General features: G+C 48.4%; 2 protein-coding genes across 7 annotated transcripts in view; one reads left to right on the plus strand and one right to left on the minus strand.

Annotated features, from left to right (window-relative positions):
- Positions 1 to 10,574, plus strand: part of TNRC6A (trinucleotide repeat containing adaptor 6A) — a 60,626-nt gene extending 50,052 nt beyond the window's left edge. For 3 of the 5 annotated variants that reach the window (XM_087973106.1, XM_087973108.1, XM_087973107.1), the window contains 9 exons: positions 151 to 343; positions 2,175 to 2,306; positions 4,517 to 4,678; positions 5,798 to 5,938; positions 6,442 to 6,552; positions 6,659 to 6,877; positions 7,405 to 7,478; positions 7,598 to 7,737; positions 8,505 to 10,574. In XM_087973106.1, coding sequence (XP_087829232.1) covers positions 151 to 343; positions 2,175 to 2,306; positions 4,517 to 4,678; positions 5,798 to 5,938; positions 6,442 to 6,552; positions 6,659 to 6,877; positions 7,405 to 7,478; positions 7,598 to 7,737; positions 8,505 to 8,883 — 1,551 coding nt within the window. In that variant the 3' untranslated portion in view covers positions 8,884 to 10,574. Of the gene's footprint in view, positions 1 to 135; positions 344 to 2,174; positions 2,307 to 4,516; positions 4,679 to 5,797; positions 5,939 to 6,441; positions 6,553 to 6,658; positions 6,878 to 7,404; positions 7,479 to 7,597; positions 7,738 to 8,504 lie in introns of all 5 variants that reach the window. The other 2 variants (XM_026684378.2, XM_026684380.2) reach the window with 1 other exon arrangement.
- Positions 10,575 to 18,348: 7,774 nt separating this feature from the next.
- On the minus strand, positions 18,349 to 22,834 carry NDUFAB1 (NADH:ubiquinone oxidoreductase subunit AB1). Of its 2 annotated transcripts, none has more exons than XM_087973109.1 (4): positions 22,530 to 22,834; positions 22,265 to 22,352; positions 20,617 to 20,722; positions 18,349 to 18,514 (listed from the first exon to the last, which is right to left on the minus strand). In XM_087973109.1, exons 1-3 carry the CDS (start codon positions 22,800 to 22,802, stop codon positions 20,631 to 20,633), a joined length of 453 nt encoding a protein of 150 aa, XP_087829235.1. In that variant the 5' UTR covers positions 22,803 to 22,834; the 3' UTR covers positions 18,349 to 18,514; positions 20,617 to 20,630. The 2 variants fall into 2 exon arrangements, with proteins under 2 accessions (XP_087829235.1, XP_087829236.1); XM_087973110.1 differs by having other exon boundaries at positions 18,349 to 18,559.
- Between the last annotated feature and the right edge of the window lie 1,808 nt (positions 22,835 to 24,642).

Below are 24,642 nucleotides of genomic sequence, written 5' to 3' on the forward strand. Positions count from 1 at the left end.
AAAAAACGATTTTGTTGGCTTAACTCTAGTCAAGTTAATAATTAACAGTAATTATGAAGTTGATAATAACTCTGCTCTGGAAGTATATTTATCACAGCGTCCACTAATCATTTGTTCCTCTCTCTGTGTTGGAAGAATCGCCCTCTTAACATGCAGCAGCAAATGATGCCACCCTCCTGTCAGCTGGATCCGAGTCTGCTCATGAAGCAGCAGGTGCCTCCGTCACAGCAGCAGTTCCATCAGAGCGCCATCAAGTCTTTCCTGGAGAATGTTGTCCCCCATGCTAACCAAGACTTGCAGAAAGGGCCACCCCAAATCAACGCATTCAGCAACTTCCCTATAGGTGAGTGTTTTTTACTCTGCTCTCCATTGGCTGCCCAGCTAAGCCACTTTCTGTGCTCTATAAGCCAAGATTATCCAGCTGGAGGAAGGCTTTCTGAGGTCAATAAAATCCAACATCCAAAAGCTGTCAGGATGGGGAAGAAATGATCTTCTAATGAAATCTTTGAGATATATTCTACTTTTAAGTTGCAGGGGTGTTCTTGTGGGGAAAGAGCTCCTGCTGGGTTAGTTTTCTGGGACTTGGATAGAATGTTTTCAAAGTAGTCCCAACGCAGACTGTGGGGATGCTTGACATCCAACACAGTCCTGCCGAGGTACTAGGGTCCTTCTTTGCAATCCCAGATAGCACCAAATTACCCACATGATGAAAGGCATTTGGGTGTAGTGGTTAAAGGCCCCTGCCCAGAAACTGCAAGGCCATGAATTTTAGCCTTGCCCTTAAGAATGGAGCCTGCTGGTGATCTCTTAGCCCAAGGGCGGGGGTCCCCAACCCCCAGTGGGCCCTGAGCTGTTTGCAACTGGGCCACAGAAAGGGATGAGAGTGTGCAGGTGCACTCATTTTGTGTGAGTGGCAGGCAGGTTTGAAGGTCGCTCGTGCAAATGGAGCCTCAGGCACACCTGCCAACACGGAGCCGTTCCTCCTCCCCCAGTCAGTCCACAAAGCCGGAAAGGTTGGGGAACTCTGCCCTGGTGAGGGGAAGGGCAACACAAGAAAAAGAAGAGCCAAGAACCCTGTTGCTTTTTTATTTTGCTGCTTTTCTGGTCTTACTGTGGTGGCACAGCGGTTAGAGTGCAGTACTGCAGGCTCCTTCTGCTGACTGCTGGCTGCCTGCAATTTGGCAGTTCGAATCTCATCAGGCTCAAGGTTGACTCAGCCTTCCTTCCTTCCAAGGTGGGTAAAATGAGGACCCAAAATTATTGGGGGCAAGAGGCTGACTCTGAAAACCACTCAGAGAGGGCTGTAAAAGCACTGTGAAGCAGAGCATAAGTCTGAATGCTTATTTCTAAGGGTTGTTTTTTTTTTTTTTTGCTGCTTCTCCAGAATGGCCCTGGCCTTGGACTCTCCATACAATTACAGATTGGTGTCTAGACATTGGGGGATGAAAGTTAAGCTCTTGATAGGTGCTGGAATGGGGAACGTTAGATTCTTAGGATTGGACCCAAATCCCACCCTTAACTTGGAGGATCCTTGTAGCTTTCTGAAAACCGCCTCCTCATATCTGCAGACATTCTCAGCTTCTAAAGCCCAGTAACTGCCCACAGGGGACCAGGTGTCAGAATTCGCAAATTCGGATCTAATTCTCCTCTTCCAAGCCTTTTTTTTACTTCCAAGCTCCAGTCCTGGCTTTCCTGTCCCATCTGCTGCTCTGCGTCTGCATTCCTGTGCAGTATTCAGAGGAAAGATGCCAGGACCCAATTGAGTAGAAAGGGAGAAACTGGGAACAAACTCCTGACTGAGCAAGGTTCTCTTTGGCCAAGGGATCCTCAAACTTGGCAACTTTAAGACTTGTGGACTTCAACTCCAACTCCCTCCACAAGTGGCCAAGGTTGGAAGCCTCTGTATGAGGCAATGGAGGCATATAAGTGCTTTGGGGAGGAAGTTAAGGATGAAAGTCACCTTAGAAAAGCGAACTTGGCAAGTTTCCTAGGGAAAGTGGCCTCCTCCTCCTCCTCGTCCCTCCTCCTCTTCCCTGGCGCAGTCCTGGGGTGTGAGTGTGTCTCTTTTGCTTTGCTGGGCAGCTCTAGTGGCACCCAGTCCCTCGTGCTGGATATTCTGTGGGAAGAGGGAGGGAAGAGGGACGCTCTGAGTCTCACCAATTATCTCGATGCAGGAATGAACGCAAACTTGAATGTAAATATGGATATGGGCAGTATTAAGGAGCCGCAGTCCCGGCTGAGAAAGTGGACAACTGTGGACAGTATTTCCGCCAACACATCTCTGGATCAGAATGCCAGCAAAAATGGTAAATTTAAGCCAGGATGCGCGGAACAAGCTCTTGGGGGAGCTCTTGTGTTGTATTATCAGTTTTGAAATGTATGAAGAGAATATCTCCATATCAGAGTTTCATTTCGGCTTATCTCAGGGCCCCCACAGCCAGGCCATCCATGCGATTCCCTTGTGGCAGCCACACCAGCAATCTACGCGCAGCAGCAGCCCACATGGCTGCTGGCCCACTACTACCGATCATTCGCGGCCGCAATGGAGCAGGAGACCGAGTGGTGTGCTGGTGCCGCGGCTGTGACACGAGGCAAGTGTTGGCATGGATGGCCTGGCTGTGGGGGCCCTGAGGTAAGCTGGTGTGGGGCTCGTGGAGCAGCTGCACACACACACACCCGCCTCATCTTGTGGCCGTGGCATCCACGTGTCGCTCGGCCTCCTGCCCCACTGCAAGCAAGCAAGCAGAAGTGAGCATGGGAAAAAAGACACCCCCCTGAAAATAAGCCCTAGTGCCCAAAAGAAAATAAGACCCGGTCTTATTTTGGGGGGAAACAAAATCTAGAAAAGCTGCTCCGATAAAATAACCGAATAGCCACAGAATAACAGAGTTGGAAGGAACCCGGTGAGGCTAGGCTGGTACCCAACCGGCTGCTCTTTGTGTAAACACAGGGACAAGAGGAGGGTCTGTGTGGTTTCCATCAGATCAGCCTTATGATGGCCAGACCCTCTTCCAGATAAGACATCTACCCGTGGATGGGAGTCACAAGAGGCCCCAGTGAGAACACAAACACTGAATGGTCAAAATGGTCTCCCTCCGCAATTAACCCATTCATCTCAGGCCACTTGTCTGTTCCTTGAATCTCCTCCTTGAGAAGGGTTTGCCAAGGACTACATCCTGTTACAAGGCACATATTTGAAGGGTCGCATCTCCCCAGATACACCTCTGTCTTACCAGATCCAGCTGGAGAGGCATGGTGCAGGTCTAATCTACAAAAGAACAGGACCTGGAAAGGGAGCCTTTCCTGCCATGGCACCCAACCTGTGGGAAACCCCCCCAGATCTTAATCCTATCCCCCTAGGAAGGACATGAAGACTTGGCTCTGCCATCATGCCTGCCGGACTTGCAGTTGTAGTGAGCCTTGGCAGCGGCGATATTAAATGGACACATGATTGATAGTTGCCTGCTGATCACCAGTATGCTTTAACTGAGTTTTTAATCATGATTTTAGGATACCTATTTTTTTTTTACAGTTTCCCTTGTTTTAATTATTGTGACCTGTCCAGAGGCACAATGGTGAGATGTGTGGCCACATACACAAAAAAGTGGGGGTAGGTCTTGCTCCAACAGTGCTGTAATTTTGGGAAGGTGCCAGATGGAGCTTTGCAGGGGCACACAACCCAGTGTGATGACCCAAAGGGGCGTGGCACAAAGGCAACACAGTCACATAAATAAGAAAAGTCCCTTTAATACCTCCAACTTTGCCCCCAGTGTCCAGTTACCTTCGGCTGGAGAAAAAACTCCCAAGAACAGTCTTTAAATGAAGGAAATTCAGTCCGAAAATAAAGTACATATAAACTGTAAATAAAAATCCAACCAAACCACACTGCAGTAATTAACTGGACAGGACAGGATAAGGAATTGCAGACCTCAAAGGCCAACAAAACACAGTTGAGAAGACGCCAGGAACCCAGATAAGCCCCGACAATAACAGATAACTCACGATTTTCTTCCAACAAGTTGTTGTGTGCAAACTCCCTTTTTAAACACTGTGTTCCCAGCTGTGGCTAATGAAGGGAATCGGGGCCCTTTCCTCCCCCATAAGCCACATATCCCACGTTGCTCTCTTCTCCCGTCCTCCCTGCGTGCCCTAGGATGAAGAGGGGTGGGCCTGAACTCCCTCTCCCTTGCTCTCCCTCTCCCCTGCTCTGCCCAGCCAGACTTTGCCCTTCCCCAGTTTCTTCCACAGCCAACGAAGCCACACTCCCGCTCCCTGTCAGCTGCTCGGCCTCCCCCTCCGAGTCAGATTCCGACAGGGGCATGACACCCACATAAATAGCAAACACAAATAAGTAACCGGATCTTGTCGGACTGTGTCCTTCTCTGGGATGCTGCTGGTTGAGGCTGATCGGGAGCTAGAAATCGGCCATGACGAGAAGGCTACGTGAGGTCAGTTGTCAACTTCTCAAGATGATGTTCTGGGGGGAAAAGATTGGATCTCTCCCTTGCCTTCCCAGGTGCTATTTCCAGTGGCTTTAGAATGGAGGAGACGTCGTCCTTTGTTCCTTACGACTTCATGAGCAGTAGTAACTCACCAGCCAGCCCACCCGGATCTGTGGGGGATGGCTGGCCACGTGCCAAATCGCCAAACGGTTCAAGCAGTGTCAACTGGCCACCAGGTGAGTTACACCAGATACAAAAGATAAGACTCTGACCGTGCTGGAGGGGTCAACCTGGCCCTTCTATCTGTCTTGGGGGATAAGAAGGGATCTTGCCCCCAGGAGCAGACAAGGAGCACCCCGGAGAGCCCCCTCCCCCCCTCCAGGCCAGCCTTTGGGCTCGCTCTGCCAGGCGGATGCCGTGGGACAAACTAGCTGGGGGGGTGGCATCTCACGAGGCCCGTCCTTCAGTGGTCAGGCTGGAGCCCGGCTGCTGCCCAGGAAGCTCTTGGCTCTCCATGGTTGAAGGAAAACTGAAGTTACGGATCCCAGCGTGCCTGATAATGGCCTTTAGGCCAGGGGGGTCTCCAACTGTGGCCACTTTAAGCCTGGCAGACTTCAACTCCCAGAATTCCCCACCCAGCTTCTGGGAGTTGATGTCCGCCAGGCTTAAAGTGGCCACGGTTGAAGACCCCTGCTTTAGTCTGTCTTAAGGAACGTTGTGGCATCTTGTGGCATTGTTACTTCCCAAAACAGTAAATTGAATTTGTCCTGACCCTTTTATTAAGAAATTGAGTCACAGGTCGTCCTCAACCGATGGCCACAATTGAGCCCACAGTTTCTGCTGTTAAGCAAGACCTTTGTTAAGTGAGTTTTGCCCCATTTTAAGGCCTTCCCTGTCCCATTTAGTAAGTGAACCCCTGCAGGTGATAAAAGTTAGCAACCTGTTTGTTAAGTGAATCCGGCTTCCCCTATCGAGTCTGCTTGTCAGAAGGTCGCAAAAGGGCATCACGTGACCCCCTGGGACATAAATAGGAACCGGTTGCCAAGCACCTGAATTATGATGACGCAGTTATGGGGATGCTGCAAAGGCCGTTAAGTGTGGGAAATGGTCGTGTCGCTGTTTGCAACAACGTAACTTTTGAACGGTCACTAAACGAACTGTTGTAAATTGAGGACTGCCTGTATTTCATCTAGGCTGGAGCAAGAAGCAGACAAACTGTGTGAGAGACTCCTAAGGTCATTGGGGTTCCCAGAGTCCCCGAGGAGTCAGCAGCCATTTTTTTGGGGGGGGAGGCTTCCTCCTCCCCCAGGGAGGAGGAGGGGAAGCCCAGATTTTCTTTCCTTTTGAAATCCTAGAATTTCGCCCTGGTGAGCCGTGGAAAGGTTACCCAAACATCGACCCAGAGACTGACCCTTACGTTACTCCTGGCAGCGTCACAAACAGCCTGTCAATTAACACTGTGCGGGAGGCTGACCACCTCAGGGACAGGAACAGCGGTAGGTCGGTCGGTCGAGGGAGCGGAGGCGTTTTCAGGGCTCTTGGCCCCAACACACATACAGCCCCCCCACTCATCTCCTGCCTGCCTCCCTGGCCAGCTGGGTTTTCAAGCCTCCCCAGGAAGGAAGCGCCCGGCAGATGGCAAGGAAACAGCGGGAGGGATGCCACTGCCCTCCGCCCACTTGGCCATATTGGCCACCAGAGGACCGGGGAGGGGGCCAGGAAGCTGCTTGTGCCCCTCCTGCCTGGCCTCAGGAGAAGAGCAACAGGCCGGAATCCGCTGCTCAGGGGACCGGATCTCCTGCAGGCTGGGCAGCGTGGGAGAAGGGCTCCCGAATAGATCCTTGGTGACCAACTGGGGCTCGGTAGGCACCTTCCTGTCCCTGGCTCTCTCCCCTCAGCATTTGTGATGGAGCCAGGCCCCTCTTAACACCCGAGCCGAGCGCCCTCCCCACCGCCTGCCTTGCCCTGAATGGCCGCTTCCCCCCCCTTTCCTCCCCAGGGTCATCCTCAGCTCTGAACACCACGCTGCCTTCATCTAGTGCCTGGTCATCCATTCGTGCCTCCAACTACAATGTTTCCCTCAACAGTACAGCACAAAGCACTTCTTCAGGTGAGGCCCTGCACCCACCCACCCCTCCTGCTCCCCCCCTTCCCTGCTGAGCCTTGCAGCCCCAAGGGGGGCCGTTGGGGTTCCATGGTGGTTTTCCTCCTTCCAGCCAGAAACAGCGACTCCAAATCCACTTGGTCTCCTGCTTCCGTTAACAACACCTCTCTGGCCCACGAGCTGTGGAAGGTCCCTCTGGCCCCCAAGAGCATCACGGCTCCATCACGGCCGCCCCCTGGACTGACCGGGCAGAAGATGCCTCTGCCCACCTGGGACAACACTGTGCGATTTGGGGGGGGCTGGAGCCACTCGGATGCCAGATACACCCCTGGTAAGAGTCTGGGCCCCGTCCCCGCACTCCACCCTGGCCCCGCTTGGCTGGTGGCCGGGCACGGGCTGTACTCAAAGGAGAGGCGCCCCTTTCCCTCCTGGAGCCGTGGCCTTGAGGCCTGGGGCAGAAAGAAAGCGGCCGGGCCTCTCCTTGGCTGCCTGTCCGAGAGCTTCCCACCTGCTTGGAGATGTTGGCCAAGGCCCCTAAGCGAGGCTCGTTCCTTGTTGGGGGGAGAAAGGGCCTCTGCTCTCTTGAGAAGCCTACTGTGTGTGTTTGTGTGATTGTGTGTGTGTGTGTGTGTGTGTCCCTTGTAAATTGTTCCCCAGCCGAGGTCAGGGACGTGGATCTAGTCTCCGAAAGGGGAGGCTCTTCTGAAGCCATTGGAGCAAAAGGATGAAAGGCCATGTGGGACCCTCCCTCAGAGTTGCAAGTCTCTGCGTGAAAGGGGGGCAAGGGGGCTGAGCCCCCCCGTATCCCCTACGCATTTTGTGGAGGGCTGAGGCGTCATACTGTATTTTCTCTTCCAGGTTCCAGTTGGAATGAGAATAGCAGCTCAGGGAGAATCACCAACTGTCTCGTCCTGAAGAACCTCACACCTCAGGTGGGTGACCCGTTTGGGGGAAGCGTTTCGGCCCGGCGGGGGGACCTGAGCCCCCTCCCCCTTGTGGCCAGGACGGGCAGCGTCACCTCAAGGGGGCCTCCCCTTGTCTCCGTGCCCAGATTGACGGCTCCACCCTGCGGACCCTCTGCATGCAGCACGGGCCCCTGATCACATTCCACCTGAACCTCCCCCATGGCAACGCTTTAGTCCGGTACAGCTCGAAGGAAGAGGTGATGAAGGCACAAAAATCCCTCCACATGTGAGTAGCCGCCAGGCGAGGGGAGGCACACGGGTTGTGGGCAGAGGCATCTTTGGAACTCAGACCTTCCGTACGGTTAAAGGACCCCGATGTTAAAGGAGCCTTTTCTTTCTAACTGACCTGCTCTTAATAGGCCTGGTTTTATTGGCCACTTAATTGGCTGGATTCTCCTCTGGAAGGTGCCTTTCTCTTTGACTACCCAGAGCGGGTACCGTAGTACAAACTAAGTGGGTAAATACCCTGTTTCTCCTACAATACGGCCTCCCCCAATAGGAAGTCCCAGCATGTTTTATAGGCATGAAATGAAATTAAGCCCCTCCCCCCAAATTAAGGCCTATATTAAAACATGTGAAATGGGGGGGGAATGGTGGTGGGGGGCTTGCCGTTAGGAAGTACTTTTGTTGCACACCCGGATATGGTGCTGCCTGCGTTGACCCCGATACGAAGTGCCCCACCAACGCCGAGGTCAACATCCAAGCTGTTGCTGCCCGCCCGCCTGAAGATGCAAGGGGGGGCGGATTAAGTCACCCCCGAAAAGACGGCCTAGCCATTTTTTCGGGGCTCAAAAAAAAATAAGACCCGGCCTTATTATATGAGAAACACGGTAGTTATAAATTGTTGTTTTTGAGGGCCTTTAGAAGAGGAGGAGGAGGAGGAGGATGCAGTCACAGGGTGGGGCTGGGGGGGCCTGGGGTTTCAGGGGGAGGTTCTGTGCCTTTTGCCAGCCTGCTGCCATCTCACCTGCCTCTTGCTGGCTTTGTGAACAGGTGCGTCCTCGGGAACACTACAATTCTGGCTGAGTTTGCCAGCGAAGAGGAGATTAGCCGCTTCTTTGCACAAGGCCCGTCTGTGACCCCGACCCCCGCCTGGCAATCTCTGGGCACCAGCCAGACCCGCCTGGGGAGCATGGACGGCCCCCACGCGTTCTCCAACCGCAGTGACCTGGCCCCTCCCTGGAGCGGCCCCGGGCTTTCAGGGACGAGTGGTGGGGACCTCCACGGCACCTCCCTGTGGGGCAGCCCCAACTATTCCAGCAGCCTCTGGGGCTCCCTGGGCAGCAGCGACACCAGGGGCCTTGGCAGCCCCTCCCCGCTCAATGCGTTCCTCTCCGTTGACCATCTGGGGGCCGGGGGGGACTCCATGTAACCTGCTTTCAGTGGAGGGGGGGAGAGGGGAACTGTGACCTCAAAGCAGCACTAAATTTGGATCCCCCCCCCCCCCCCACCTACAGCCTCTAAGGGTCAACTGTGGAAATGGTTACGTCGTGCACATTTGTTCCTTTGTTTTAGCCCAAAACATACCAGTTTGAATACTTGAATCATGCAGGCCAATATTATAATGTGAAAAGTGAAAAAGATTTACATTTCCAGGTAGTACATGGCATCGTTCAGCAGTTTCCTACATAAGATCAGTTTACTTTCTTGTTTTCCTTCATTTCCACCCCCTCCCCTCCCCCACCCTTTTGGCAACTTGCTGAAAATGTTGGAGTTTGAGCTTTTTAAAGCTTTGCACAGACTTGGTCCTCCTCCCTACTCCCTACCATGGTAGCGGTGGCAGCCCCCCCCCTCCCCCGGGGCCAATGTTCTGTGGCGGGCGAGGGGGTGGCCGTTTTGGGTCAGGACGAGCCCCGATGCCCCTGCGGGTGTCTGCCTGCCTGGCCACTCGGCACCTCCTGGCCGTCCGTGGTGCCAAACAGTCGGGGGAGGAGAGCCTGCCAGGATGACGGACGAAAACGTGTTGCACCTGCCGGCTCCTGTGGAAACGGACGGACGGAGTTCGGCAGCTCCCGAAGCTGCATGCCTGGCTGCACCGCCCGGGTGGCGCCCTGCACTTTCAAGAGGCGTTTGGGTTTTTTTGTCTTTTTATTTTTTTGTGGGGGGGGGGCTCCTGTTGGGGCACTGCCTTGTTTACAGAAGTTTTTTCCTTTTCTCTTTTTTTAAGAAACAAATGTTTACTCTTCCATCACTTAACTATTTTTTAAAAAAACAAAAAGATGTGGATGATAAAAAGATGCTTCCTCTTGATCTCTGGGAATCTCGGGCCGTGCGCGGCCAACGTTCCATTGGTTTTTTTTCTAAACGCCCTCTCCCTCCCAATCCAAGAGCCTGGCTCTCAGGAAAACGAAAGTCCCCAGTAGAACTCCTCCTAGTTTCTTATAGGAAAAAAAAATAAATAACTTTTAGCACTGATTATTACTTGCTCGGTAAAATGACTTCTGCCAAAAATTGCTTCGATTCGCTGGAGTGTGACATTCTGTGCTTTCCAATGCTGTCTTTTTAATAGTGTGGGGAGGGAGGGGGAAGGGGGGCTTGGCTGGTAAACTGTAGTTCCCTCTTTTCATAAAGCGCCCCCGGCTCCCCCTTCCCGTTCTCCCCTCCCCCTCCCTCATGCCATTGATGCTCTTCCTGCTCTTGTGGCTCTGTTTCATGTTTAACCTTAAAAGCTGAAGTAACTATGCAGACTGTAGCCAAGGATTTGGAATTACAGAACTTCGTTGTATAAATTTTAAATGTTTAAAAAGTTCCTGCAAATACTTTTCTTGTGAAGTGTTAAAACTCATCTTCCTTTTTTTTTTGCCACAAATGGTATTATCTGATGCTTGTTTAGTCAGAGAATGAAATACTGAACAAGGATAAAAAAAAACCTTTTAACTGTGCCGAAAGATGCTCTCATTTCATTGCCTTGATTCTAACTGTTGTGTCTGAAGATGCAAAAGTTGTCAGTGGCTTTTTAACTGTTTACAAATAGTGTGTGATTGTAAAATGTACATTTTGGGTTGTGTTCAAATTATGAAGCTTCTCCAGATATTAATAAATCATGACTTTGGGGGCTGCTTATCCGTTGTGTTGGATGTCTGATTTTCTCTCCCGCTGAACTTGCAGCCTTCGCCACCTGCAGGCATCAGATTTACCTGAAGGGCAGACAGCACAGAGGCCCTAGAATAGTTTAATGTTTTCAAAGTACTGACGGCTCTGTACCGTTGCATCTCTAAAACAACACGGCTTCTTCTTCAGTCTTGATTTATTTAACCAAGTAGGTAATTCCTGTGTTCATGTAGGTTAGTCAACCTTGCATGATATCAACAGGAGTATTTCCTAGGAACTTTTGAAATACTTAACAATTAACCCTCCAGTAATTTTGACATGAAATTAGAATTGGCCTCCAGAAAAACTGATCAGAAAAGCTCATAGCACCCGCGTAACAGAGACAACATCCAGGGCCTCTTTTTCATCTTAGCAGCTTCATTTCCAAGCATTGTAGGCTGGCCAGCCAGCTCATGGATGCTGTCAATGGCTCCCTGAATGCTGGAGAGGGCTGAGCCAGAGGAGTTCCCTCTGGTCCCTTCCAGGCATGATTCTACAAGTATTTCAATATTGAACCCATTGTCTATGTTCACCTAGTTTTGATTTCACTAGCTCCATTTTCTCAAAGGGGCAGTTAAGACTTCTGGGGGTTGGGCTATAAAAGAGGACATGGAATCAGTAGAACTGAAAAGACCTCTCAGCGTTCCAACTAGCCAACTCCAAACTAATAAACTAAGCCTGAATTCCCCAACGAGTGTTAAGGAAAACAAACTAAACAGAATGTGTAGCGTAGTCAGATAGGCGGACAGGTAAATGTGTGAGATAAGTTTGTATTTTAGTTAACACGCAGTAAAAAAATACAGATACGCTTGTGCTATCAAAAATATAGTTTATTCCATTAGGAATTATAGCATAGTCAAAATAAACGGTCCATTAGTCATGTATCATTTCAGTCAGTCCAGTCGGGGATACTCAATTTACAAAGTCCGTGTTGAATAGCCAATGTCAGTTCATTTACAATAAATCAGTCCGTATTATCTCTTCTCTCTGTTGAGAAATCAACACTCCTTTCTCTCCTCCGTTCCAGTAAGGAAAACGCAGTCATCAATCCATCCAGTAATTAGGGATCATTAAGCCAGAGAGAGCTGCAATTGACTTGCTTCTTTTATGGTGCTTTTACAACCACACCCTTAATTACATTCTTGTAGTTAAAGTTACACACACTTTAACCAACAAACCATGATAACTTATTTATTATTTTTTACCCAAACCAGTTAGGGTAAACAATGTTATTCCTAACATTCTCCCCTTTTGGGTAATAATAATATAATAATAATATAACCATTTACACCTTTAAATCATAATTGTTGCAACTCTCTTTAAATTTTACTACACCTTGAGCTTTTGTAAACTGGTCTGCAATGTTTTCTTCCGTCATGCAGTACTCTAGTTTAATTAGACCAATTTTCACAGATTCTCTAACATTTAAGTATCTTAAATCAGTATGCTTTGATCTAGTCTTTAAAGCAATATTAGTAGCTAACTGTATGGCTGCCTGGTTGTCCTCGTACACAATAATGTAATCTTTAACAGTTATACCCATGTCTAATAATAACTGTACAGAATTAAGTCAGTGCGTAGTAATGACAGACATGAAAATTCTGCTTCCATCGTGGACAAGCTGATATGCTGTTGTCTGATTGACCTCCACTCTATTAGTGTCTTACCAAATAATATAGCCATCCCAGATGTTGATTTTCTAGTGTTTATGTCAGTTGCAAAACTTGCATCTGCATAGGCACTAAGAATCAAATCACCTTTGGTTTCTAGATACAATGCATGGTGCATTGTTCCTTTAAGATATCTTAAAATTCTCTTTAATGCTTGCCAATGACATTGATGTGGATCATTATTAAATCGTGCCAGCTGATTAACACTATAAGCAATATCTGGCCTTGACCAATTGCTTATATATGATAAGCTACCAATCAAAGATTGATAGATGGTCTTATCGAATTTGGGACTTTGAGCATCAGTTTGGCAAACTTCCTGACTCATTGGAGTCTTTGCCGGCTTACAAAGTTCCATTTTATACAATTTAATTAATTGGCAAATTTTATCTTCTTGAGATATTTTAAATCCATTTTTGGTTTTGTTAATTGTCAATCCTAGATACTTTTTAATTTCACCTAAATGCTTTAATTTTATCTTTTTGGTTAATAATGAAATAATCTCAGTAGCTTCATTATTGGTATTAGTAATCAAAGCAATATCATCTGTAAATAATAACAATGACACTGTTCCATTATTTTCTCTTTTAAACATACATGGATCTGCTAAACCAGCTTTAAACCCTATATTGTTTAATTTTTTCACAATATATTGGTTCCATTCATAACCAGATTATTTCAATCCATATAGACTCTTTTTGAGTTTCCAACAATCATTGCTATTTGCTTTATTATCATTTATACCAACTGGTTTTTTCAAATATATTGTATGCTGCAATGGTGCATGTAGATAGGCAGTTTCTACGTCTAAATGTTTAACGATATAATTCTTCTTAGCTGCCCACACTAAAGCTGCTCTTAAAGTTGTAGCCTTTAAATTTGGTGCAAATACCTCATCATAATCAAATGCATTTTGATTAAATCCTTGAGCTACTAACCTAGCCTTATAAGTAACTGTCCCATTATTTCCAGTCTTTACCTTGAATATTCATTTACACCCAATGGATTTTTCTCCTGGAGGTAATTTGGTATCTTCATATACTTTCATTTCCTTTAATGAATTTAACTCTTTTTCCATTGCCTTTTGCCAATTCTCCTGATCCTTTGCAGGATACATCCTAAGTTCATCTATACTAGTAGGAACTTTATTTACTTGGCAAACTGTACTTGCCTGATACCTTTCAGGTGGTCTGGTTACACGTGTTGGCCTAGGTATTACAGGACTTACAGGTGGACTTTCCTTTATTTCCTGTTCTTGATTATCTATCTCTTCTTGATCAATTATTTCCTCTTGTTCTGGTTCTATTTGCTCTTCGTGGACTTCTTCTTTAATTGGACTTTTCTTATAACTAGTCTTTTCTTTCTGCTTCTTGTAGGGTTCTATAATTACATCATTATCTGAATCTTGCTCTAATCTATTCCATCCTATATGTTCTAGGAATTGTGCACTAGCACTGCAGTATACTCTAGATGTACCTGGTTCCCAGAATCTATAAGATCTATGGTTTGATTGATATCCAACAAAAAATAACCTTTTAGCTCTATGCTGTCCTTTGTTTCTGAGTTGTGTAGGGATATGCACCCATGCTGGTGCACCAAATGTGTGAATGTAATTTAAATCAGGTTTCCTACCATGCCACAGAGTGAATGGTAATTCACCTGTTGTTGAATTAACAACATTGTTTAATATGTGATTACCACACATTATAGCTTCTCCCCACAATTTGTCAGGTAATCCTGAATCAGACAACATAGTCCGTCCCATTGATTGCAGTGTTTGGCCTCGTCTCTCTATAAAGGCATTATGTTGAGGCCTATATGGTGCAGACTTTTTATGTTGAATACCTGCCATCCTAAGTCTACTCTGGAATTTATTATTTGTAAATTCTGCACCATTATCTGTTATAAGAGTTACTAATTTCTTTTTAGTTTTCCTCTGCAAATTTTAACCAATTAAATAAATTTAGATACGTTTCAGTTTTTCTCTTCATTAGAAAACAGAAACCATACCTAGAATAGTGGTCCATTATGCTTAATATGTATCGAGCACCACCTACACTTGGTTTTTTAGGACCTATTATATCGGCAAATACTACCTCTAAAGGCTCTTTGGTAGTAAATCCATCAACTCTATTTGCCGGTATGACTTTGCTTTTGCTTTGATTGCAAGCAGAACATTGCAAATACTTATTACAAGGTTTCAAACTTATTCCTTTAGATAGTTGAACAGTTCTCTTAATCATTTTAAAATTTAAATAACCTAGCCGTCGGTGTAACAAGTGAATACATTCATCATGAGGTTTCTTATTATCATAAACCGTGTTAGCCACCTCTAAACCATTATCATTTAACACATACAATTCACCTCTTAAAGATGCAGTAATTTTCTTACCTTCTTTTTCAATTAAGCAAGTATCTCCCCTTAAGGTAACTACGTATCCTAATCTAACCAACATTCTAACTGAAAGCAAATTAAATTTAAGTTGAGGTACATATAACATTTTACGTTCTCTTTTATACAAGAACAATGTGCAATACCTTCACCTTTTGCTTTCATTTTCCAGCCGTTTGCCAATGAGATATGCTGTGAACTCATGGACATTTTTACAAATTTTTTGTTATCATTTGTTATACAGTGGGATGCTCCACTGTCAACCACCCATAAATTATTTTTTACAACTCCATTACTATACATGGCTAACTCAAAATTTTTATTTTTTCTTTGATGACTTCCAGTATTTTGACTTGCATTCTGGCGCTTTGCTTTCTTACAAAATCTTGCCAAATGTCCTCTTCCTCCACAATTAAAACACTTTTTAATTGTGTATGCAGTAGGTTTATTATCTTCCTTTTGAGGTTGCTCCCTCCTTAACTGATCTCTTTCAAGCCTTCTTCTGGCCTCTCCAATCAATCTGCCAGTGATATCAGTTAAAGTTAGGCTTTCTTTAGGTAAAATTTCAAGGGAAGTTACGTAGTCATCAAAACTTTCGTCTAATGAAGATAGAATTATGTAGACCTGGTGTAGTTCAGAGAAAATAAGCTCCTTCTCGTGTAGTTCTTGAAAAATGCTTTTCATAGTATTCAAATGACTCAGCATATCACCATTCTTTTGGAGATGCATCCGGAAAAGCTTCCGTGTTAGATTTATGTGAGCACCAACGTTATCTCGGACATAAATCCTCTTCAGTTTTTGCCAACACCCAACAGCTGTTTGCTCTCCGCGTATATGAACAAGTTGCAGATCAGATAGTGTTAGTCCTATGATGCAAAGAGCTTGTTCATTTTTCTGTTTAAAGTCTTCTATCTTTTGACTATGTTCCTCATTTTCAGTATCCCATTCCTCTACGTTTGGTGGGTTTTCAATTATGTTCCACAGACCTTCTCTTCGTAGAAGTAGACTACATTTCATAGACCATGAAACATAGTTTGTTCCATCCAGCTTGGATATAAGGGACAAACTTTGTAGACTGACTTGTGCCATGTTTCAATATATGGATATAAAACTATAATTAATAAAAACACAGCTGTCTGTTTACTGTAACGTGTAACAACACAAAATCTCACTTTTTACATAAACCTGTTTTTTATCCTAGTTAAACTGACTTTTGCAGTCTCTGGGCCCATAACCAGTGTTAAGCCTGAATTCCCCAACAAGTGTTAAGGAAAACAAACTAAACAGAATGTGTAGCGTAGTCAGATAGGCAGACAGGTAAATGTGTGAGATAAGTTTGTATTTTAGTTAACACGCAGTAAAAAAATACAGATACGCTTGTGCTATCAAAAATATAGTTTATTCCATTAGGAATTATAGCATAGTCAAAATAAATGGTCCATTAGTCATATATCAATTTCAGTCAGTCCAGTCGGGGATACTCAATTTGCAAAGTCCGTGTTGAATAGCCAATGTCAGTTCACTTACAATAAATCAGTCCGTATTATCTCTTCTCTCTGTTGAGAAATCAACACTCCTTTCTCTCCTCCGTTCCAGTAAGGAAAAACGCAGTCATCAATCCATCCAGTAATTAGGGATCATTAAGCCAGAGAGAGAGCGAGCTGCAATTGACTTGCTTCTTTTATGGTGCTTTTACAACCACACCCTTAATTACATTCTTGTAGTTAAAGTTACACACACTTTAACCAACAAACCATGATAACTTATTTATTATTTTTTACCCAAACCAGTTAGGGTAAACAATGTTATTCCTAACAAACAATTCCTCAAAGTTCCATTTTATTAGAGTTGTCCTATCAGCACATCTGGGAAAACCATCTTGAGAGTTCTGGGTTTTCCGTTCCCCAAAGAGAAACCAAAGATCCATTCTCTGTACCCACCAGTCCATCCCATGGCCCAATCAAACATCCCAATTGGAGACATCCCTCCGGTCACTCCCAAGAGCAAATGTCCTTGACTCTCTGAGAAAGAATGTTGTTGAGTCTAATCTTCCAGCTCTCTATGAAATCCCCCCTCCCAAATTCCCAGGCACTGAATGTGGCAGCCTCAAAACTTCCAAGTAAAATGTGGCTTCCAAGGCTGACAAGACCCATCTCTCAAAAGTCCTCAGTGGAAGTTTAAAAAAAAAAAACACCAAAACATTAAAGTATTTCTGCAGGACTAGCATTGGCTGATTTATTCAAGAGGCCAGCAACTTCATTTGCAGGTCCAGGAACTCTTGCCCTGCCCTTTGCTGGGGAGCCATGCATGATACACCCTGCTTGGTGGCAGCATCCTACAAGATGGCTCCTTTGAAACAGAATAAAACCAAACCGGACAATCAGCAAACCAAGGCCAAACCAAGGCCCAAAGGCTCTCCTCCGATAGAGGGTGGGGGGCAGCCCGCCAGGGCTCCCCTGGGAAGCCATTCCAAAGAGCCTGCACAGCCACTGGGGACTAGAACCATGCCTCGGCCTCCTTAAAGCGGGGAGGGAGGGAAGGTCGTTCTCCTGAGGAGAGTCCACCCAAGGCAGGCTTCTGCAGCCCACTAAGGGGGCAAGTCACGCAGGGGTGCTTTCCATCAGGGGGATGATGGGTCCTGCTTTCCACCTGCGGTGCAGGTCGCATCATCCCACCCTCATCCAGTAGTGAGTAGTGGGAATGAGGATTCTGTTTCATTTGTGGGCCTGGTTTCTTCTTGTTTCTTATCTTTCTTGCCAACTGCCAAGAACCGTTTATGGTGGTGGTGATGTCCCAAAGGTGCTTTTTTTCAGGAGGCAAGACTGTTTGCTTCTCATCTAAGAAGCTTCTTCCTGTCAGAGCTGCTTCTTGGATGAGAAGCGAAACATCTTCAAAGAAAAACAAGGGAGTCCACTTGCCTCCTGAAAAAAAGCACCTTTGGGACAACCAGGACCCGGAGGACTGGGAATCTCTACAGGCTTTTGATGATGATTGCAAGTAGTTACCTGGCTTTAGAGGAGTCTGAAATAACGGGTCAGCCCTCCTCCACTCAACTACACCACTTGTTTGGGTTCAAGCAACACTGTTACTTAATAAACATCGCGCTCTTCTTTTGCCCCAATGCACTGAAAGTAGGACCATGGTTTTTACAAAGCCCTGAAGAGCCTGCCAAGACAAGCTGCCTGCACAGGTTGTGCACTGTATGAACCAGCCCATGTGACTCTGTGCCTCAGACTCCTAACCCACCCATTGGTGTAAGCGCATCATACGAACACAGCTGCGTAAAGCAAAGGAGAGCCAGGTATTGCTTCCCTAGCCTGGTTGAAGTGTATGTCTCATCCAAATGGCATTGCGCACACAGGCCGTACTGCCCAATGGACATAGTGTGCGCCTAGCGCTCAGGATTGCATCACTGCAGTGAGCGGTCCTCCTACAGTCACCGGAAAGAATCTAGAACTGAGGCACGGCGCTCCTGGTTGAAGTCAGCAAGAGTGGACCTACACACCAACCAGCTGCCCACTAGCTGCGGTTCTCGTGTGGCCACAGATCTACGACAGCAAAGCCATGAGCTGCAATCAGAACCTCCTGCGCCCCAGGAGACATAACGAATGGTGAGGCAGGGGTGGTGCAAAGCACAGGGAAAGAAACACAGATTTTAAAGACAGCAACAGTGAAACAAAAGACGTAAGAATTTTTCATATTTATTCTGAAGGCCAACATTTACAACTTTAAATATGATAAACAAAACTTCTGAGAGCCACCATGATTCCGAACTGCAAAGGGGGTGGCTTGCCAGGCGTGTCCATCTCGATCGCTTCGTCCAGCTCTCGGAACAACAAAACGGGGAATACCTGAGAGCAAGGCAGGAAGAGAGTATCTAGCTTGCAGAGGATCACCTGGAAGGAATCAAAACGCCCTCAGGAGCAGCCAGTTCCTGTTGGCTCCACCAGGCAAGGAAAGATCACACTTGAAGACAAACACGCCCTAGGATTGCAAGATCAAATCTGGGTCGGTCACGGGAGCAGAGATTTACTCTTCCCAGCTTTCGGATTTGTGCTGGAGCCCATCTTCAGGGGACCTCTCTACTGGAATAGGTGCTCACAGAATAGCCCAAAGCACAAATTCCAGTAGGCTCAGATTGGATTTTGCAATGAAAGATCACTTGCACCCCCATTTCGATCCAGAAGAGCAAAGGCGCCCAACAAGAGGTCCAGGGAATCAAACCCAATGCATCCGAATCATTGCCTGGCTCTCAATGCCTGGGGGAGGCCTGACCAGCTAGCTGAACCCTGCCCAGATAGACCCAGTGTGCAATTGTGGGGCCATCTTGGATTAACAGCTCCTGCTAGAAGGCATTATCTCCTCCCCACCAGCCAACATTCCTTGGCTAATGGGACCCTCAGCTTCCCCATCCTGCTGGACTGAATTGAACAGGTAGAAAGGACTGGGATAAGATGGTCCCTCAGATAACCTGGGCCCAAAGCCATGGACACCTTTAAAGGTGACCATTTGGTTCCTTGGAAAAGCTTCCATGGCTTAATACATGGCCCTTGAATTGCACCTGGAAACACACTGGCAGCCAATGCAGCTTGTGAAGCAGTGGTTACGTGTGTTGAATATCCAAAATCATTTACTATCCCTGCAGCTGCCTTCGGTACCGGTTGAAGCTTCCCAGTGCTCTTCAAGGGCAGCCCCATGTAGAGCACATTGCAGTAACCCAGCCCGAAGGGCACAAGTGACTGAGCAGAGCCCCCCAGTCCAGGAACAGGTACAGCTGATGCACAACCTGAAGGTGTGCAAAGGCCCTCCTGGCCATGGCTGGCACCCTCCTCTTCTCTGCTGTAGCCCCTTCCCTCTGGACCATGCTCCTTCCTTCCAGGGATCAGGAGGAGCCCAACCCTGTTGGCCTTCCATAAGGTTTTAAAAACCTGGCTATGTGCCCCAGGCCTGGGGTTCCATATAGATATATATAGAGAGAGAATTTAGTTCCTTGGCTATCTTGCAATTATGATACTTTTCTCAGCTACTATATGCATTTCTATACTGTTTTTAAATGTTTTGTTTTAGAATTGTTCTCTATCCATAATCACTTGGTACAGTGTACAGCAGCTACAGAAATTAAAAGAAATAATTTGTCTGTGATCATCAAGTTGCCTTTTTGAACACAAAAGCAAGCCGACAAAAGCTGCAGGACATGCTGCTTCCTCCCCCATTATTCTGCCGTGATGAACGGAGGGAGGCACCCCCATCCCAGCAATCATCAGCCAAAGCCAGAATATTTTCTGCCTCATCCAACACACGATATTTTTGCTTGCAAAAGGCACACCCCCCTATTCTGCCCTGGTAAACATCTGCCTTGTAATTGCTCTGGGCCAGGCTGCCTGCAGCTCTGCTTCTGCAGTTTTGCAGGAGTTCTCAGCCATTTCCAATTTGATTTCCTGCAGTTCACACTAGCATGCCACAATCCACCCCACAAATGCCCTGGACACAGAGGCTTCAACCAAACTTTGATTCGTGTAAGCACTAGTTTTCATCTTTCTGATATGCTGCCAAGCGTTCAAGAAGAAAAAACAGGTTTAACAGTCCAAGCCTCTTTGCTTTCCTGCCCCTACTGCTGGTGCTGCTGCTTGCTCCCCGCTTCCCACCAAATTTCCCAATATATCATCACAGAATCATTAAATGTAAACTTGGAAAGGATGCTAGAGATCATCTAGTCTAACCTCCACTCACTGCAGGAATCCCTTCTCACACTCTGTCCGAGGAGGCTGGCCAGCAAGCGGCTTTGCTCCCAATCCAAATTCTCTCTCTTCCCAGCCAGCAACCCACCTTCCTAGACTGAAATGCAGGCCAAACCCACCACAAATAAGGCTCCCACAATGGGACCTGCTCCCCGTTTCAATCCCTTCTTGTAGACTTTGCCGCACAAGAGCAGCGCAAAAGGAGGCCCACTTACTCCACTTGAGAGGCTCATTCGTACACGTCTTGCACATCGGCAATATAATCCATGATATCTTGAGGACTCATCAGCTTCTCTGCTGCCGCATCTGGAATTTCAAACCCTGGAAAAGAATTGGCTCCTTGAGTTCAGAGGTGCCAACATTTCAGCCAACGAGACCAGAAGCCACAATCTTGGCCTGAAGGCTCCAGCCCTCTGCCCAGCCCCCTGCAGGGTGCAAGGCCAACTCCATGGCCTCAGGGAGAGAGGTCAGCCCGTCTCTTGGTCCGGAGAAAACGGTAGAACTCAAAAGCCCAAACCCAGTCAGGTCCCACAGCACTGCCATTCTGGTGGGAAGGGGGGGGCCTGGAGGAATTCCTCAGTTTATAACCTTTTTCCTGGTGAATATCTACCCTGTACTTCGATTTACCTTCCTGGGAACCTGAGGGGGGAGGCCCATCGGTTTTGTCTCAGAACCTGGGAACAGCTTATCACCACCTTCTCAGCCTGCTATTCTCAAACCAGGGGTCCCCAACCGCCGGTCCGTGGACCGGTACCGGGCCGCTGGAACAAGCCTTACCGGTCGCTGAGTTGCTGGGCGCCGCCATCTTTTTTGTAAAAAGCGCTTCCGTGAGCTTTTCCGGTAGAAAGCTCACCGGAAGCGCTTTTTCAAAAAAAAAGATGGCGCTTAGCGCTCGGTGAGCTTTTCCGGTAGAAAGCCATTTCTACCCGAAAAAGCTCACCGAGCGTTGGCACCGCCATTATTTGACGAAAGCGCCCGTGACGCCACCGAAGCGCTTTTTCGCCATAAAAGATGGCGGCGCCCAGTTGACGCCGGTACCGGGCCGCGCGCCCAGCTGATGCCGGAACCAGGCCAAGCGCCGAAAAGGTTGGGGATCCCTGCTCATTTGAAGCCCCTTCCTGGGCAGAGACCCGGGGGGCTGCCCAGGCCATTCCCAAGGCGGGGAGCTCACGGCGGATAGAAAGACATTACAGAGCGTGGTGAGCACAGCACAAAACATCGTGGGCTGCCCCCTGACACCGCTAGATGACCTCGCTAGGGCTCGCTGCCTTAGAAGAGCGAGGAAAATCCTCAGGGATCACTCACACCCTGGTCAGCCCTTCTTCACTCTCCTACCATCGGGAAGGAGATAAGAGAAGCACAGGCAGCTGCACAAAGAGGCTGGAGAACAGTTTCTACCTGTGGCTGCCAGACTCCTGAAAGGAAAATAAATAACCTTAAAACAACATAGTATGAATGACTTGCGGGGCTGGCGCCACATGCAATAAGTTCACACAGCGCAAGAGGACTGTGTGTTCGTTAGGAGGATTCCCTGGGTTAGGAGTTTTCTGTCTTCACTGTGACTTGGGTTGTGGGGGAGGCGGTGCACGGAGGGAGGCTCAGCCAGCCTCATTGCACACATGTTGTACTCTGACCACGAAGGTTTGGTTTTTGCATGTGAAGTTCAAACAGGGCGAGCCTCCAAATCCTGCCTCCCGATCAACCCTCCAGGCGCTGCTGGGAAGCGGACGCAGCCATGACCTTCGCCGGCTCGGCGGAGACTCACAGGAGGCGACCCGGGAAGGTTCCCCAGCCAGGAAAGGAGGAAGGGGGGGGGATGGCGAAGCGGGGGGGCAGCAGAGCCCCCCCCCCAGCAGGCCTTACCGAACTCGTCTTCCATGGCCATGATGATCTCCACTTGGTCCAGGCTGTCCAGGCCCAGGTCCTTCATGAAGTGCGCCTCCACCGTCAGCTGCAGGGGCGACCACCGGGCGGGTCAGAGGGGGGCCGGACTCCCTCCCTCCCCAGACCCGTGCCCCTCCCCCGGCGCCCCCTCCCCTTCCCCCCGCGCCCTCTCCCCTCCCAACCCCGCCTTCCTCCGGCCGGCGGTTCCTCCCCACCCTCCCCACCCCCGGCGCCCCCTCCCCACCTTCTCGGGGTCGATCTTGTCGTAGAGCTTCAGCACGTAGAGCACCTGGTCGTGGATGCTCTTCAAGGTCAGCGTCGGTGCGTCCGAGTAGCCCCGGACCCACGGAGGCCGCCGTCGCCGGGCTGGAGCGGGCAGCTGCTGCACCCCGGCCCAGGCCGCCCCCGCCAGGCCCCGCCTGACTCCCGGCCCCGGCGCGCCCAGCGGGAGGACGAGCAGGCGGCGGCGCTGGCCAAGGAGGCCGGCTGCGGCGCGGAGCAGCACACGCGCCGCCATCTTTACCCTGTGCGCATGCGCCCTCTGCGCCGTGGGGGGGGGCGGGGCTCCTCCCGGCAGGCCTCGCGGCGGTCCCCCCTCCCTCGGCGGGGAACCTCGTCACGTGTGAATCCGGTGCCAGCAGCCACACGCGTGCATAAAACCGCGGAGTAAAGCCAGCCGGCCGGCCGGCCGCAACTGTTGCAAGGTCAGCTACTATGTTGCAGTTTCTGCCCGCTCAGAGCCCGCTGCGGGGAGGGCTCGCCCGGCCGAGTGGCTTCTCTCTTGCGCCCCGTTTTGGATGCGGATGCAGCCTTTGCGTCGGAAACCGATACAAGAATCCTCGGATGGCAGAACCCGATGGGTCCCGAGAGACCCCCAAGACAAAGTCATTGTCCCTCCAGCCGCCTGTGGGAAGCCCCCCCCCCCAGAATATTTTGGGAAATATTAAAAAAGGCAGAATATTATATTTCCCAAAAGAAGAAATGGAGAAACAGTTTTAGAGGCAGAAAGCAGCCCCCAGTCTTTCTTAATAGCCCACAGCAGATGCCATCACTTAATAAAGAGCTTATTGAAAGAGGAAACCAAATGTCTAGATGGCTCCATTCATAAGCAAAGCAAAGCAAAGTCCATTCAAGACAGGATATTTCAAGACCCCTTCCAGCAAAGTTTGACAGCTAACAAAAGCAGAGGGCCAGATTAGAGCAAGCAGCCCCTCACCCAAAAACCTGACACAGGACATAGCCATTGGCCACAATAAGAATTACCCAACCCCCTTTCAGGACACAAAGCCCATATGGCCCAAGAGCAACAGAAACCATAAAGATCCATCCACTCATTCAGCCCTCTGGTCAGCTGCCTCTGGTGGTTCTGCTCCTCAATCAATGGACCTTCTTTCCCATCGGCCTCCATTTTATTTCCAGCGTCTTCCTCCCAGCTTGGAACTGAACCGGATGGATTTTCCTTTCAACACACCTGTATAATAAAGCACTAAGGAACCAGGCTGGCCTGCACTGCAGGGATGTTGTACACACTGCTTGCTTCATTCCCATCCACCATTTCCTGGATGCTATTTACATTCCCTTATGATTATAAATCACTCGCTGTCGCAAACCTATTTCCTGCTTATTTTCCTACAACAACCCTGTGAGGTGGGTCGGGCTGACGGCCCAACATTACTTCCCCCCTGTGCAGAGCAGAGGCAGCGGCACATAATGGGCAACTTAAGGGGAAGTAAACACCTTGGGGATGCCACTCACTTGGAATGGAAATGAGAGAAAATGGGTGCAGATTGTACTTGATCAGCCAAGACAATTGAGTTAAATGATTTCTAGGCCTCAGTGAGGCATACTGGGGTGGGGGTGGGGTGGGTGATTTATTTTCCCCAGATTTTCTTCTATTGTACTTTATTCATTTATTTGACTCTTTGTTAGTTTTTATTGTTTTCACACACACACACACACACACACACACACATTCATTCATTCTGTAAGCTGCCTCGAGTCGCCATGGGCAAATAGACAGCAGTATAAATTCAATTAATAATAATAATTGTAATTGGAGTCCTTGGAGCAATACCTAAAGGGCTACCTCGCTATTTGGAAATTCTGAATTTATCAGACTTGAATACCCTGATTCTACAAAAAAAACCACCCTACTTGGAACAGCTTATATCCTCCGACGCTACCTGAACAGTTCCTAGGTCCTTGGTTAGGACTTGAGCTGTTGAGCTACCAACCAGCCCCAAAGGCCGTGAATCTCACTAAAGATTAACTAATAATAATAACAATAATAATAACAATGGAGTCAAATCCGTACGTGAACAGAGTAGGGGACAAAGCAGAGGGCAGCCGTGGCCCAA

Source organism: Notechis scutatus, chromosome 12, assembly GCF_049901735.1.
Source record: "Notechis scutatus isolate UNSWTSFEM ecotype Mainland chromosome 12, rNotScu1.2, whole genome shotgun sequence".
NCBI classification, from domain to species: domain Eukaryota; kingdom Metazoa; phylum Chordata; class Lepidosauria; order Squamata; family Elapidae; genus Notechis; species Notechis scutatus.

What these genes read in the sequence shown, in the direction of transcription:
- NDUFAB1 (XM_087973109.1), bottom strand. Translation starts at nt 22,802, where the DNA reads ATGGCGGCGCGTGTGCTGCTCCGCGCCGCAGCCGGCCTCCTTGGCCAG. An exon ending in ACAAGATCGACCCCGAGAAG is followed by an intron (nt 22,353 to 22,529) that starts GTGGGGAGGGGG and finishes TCGCCCCTGCAG; the next exon opens with CTGACGGTGGAGGCGCACTT. An exon ending in GGCCATGGAAGACGAGTTCG is followed by an intron (nt 20,723 to 22,264) that starts GTAAGGCCTGCT and finishes ATTCTTTTCCAG; the next exon opens with GGTTTGAAATTCCAGATGCG.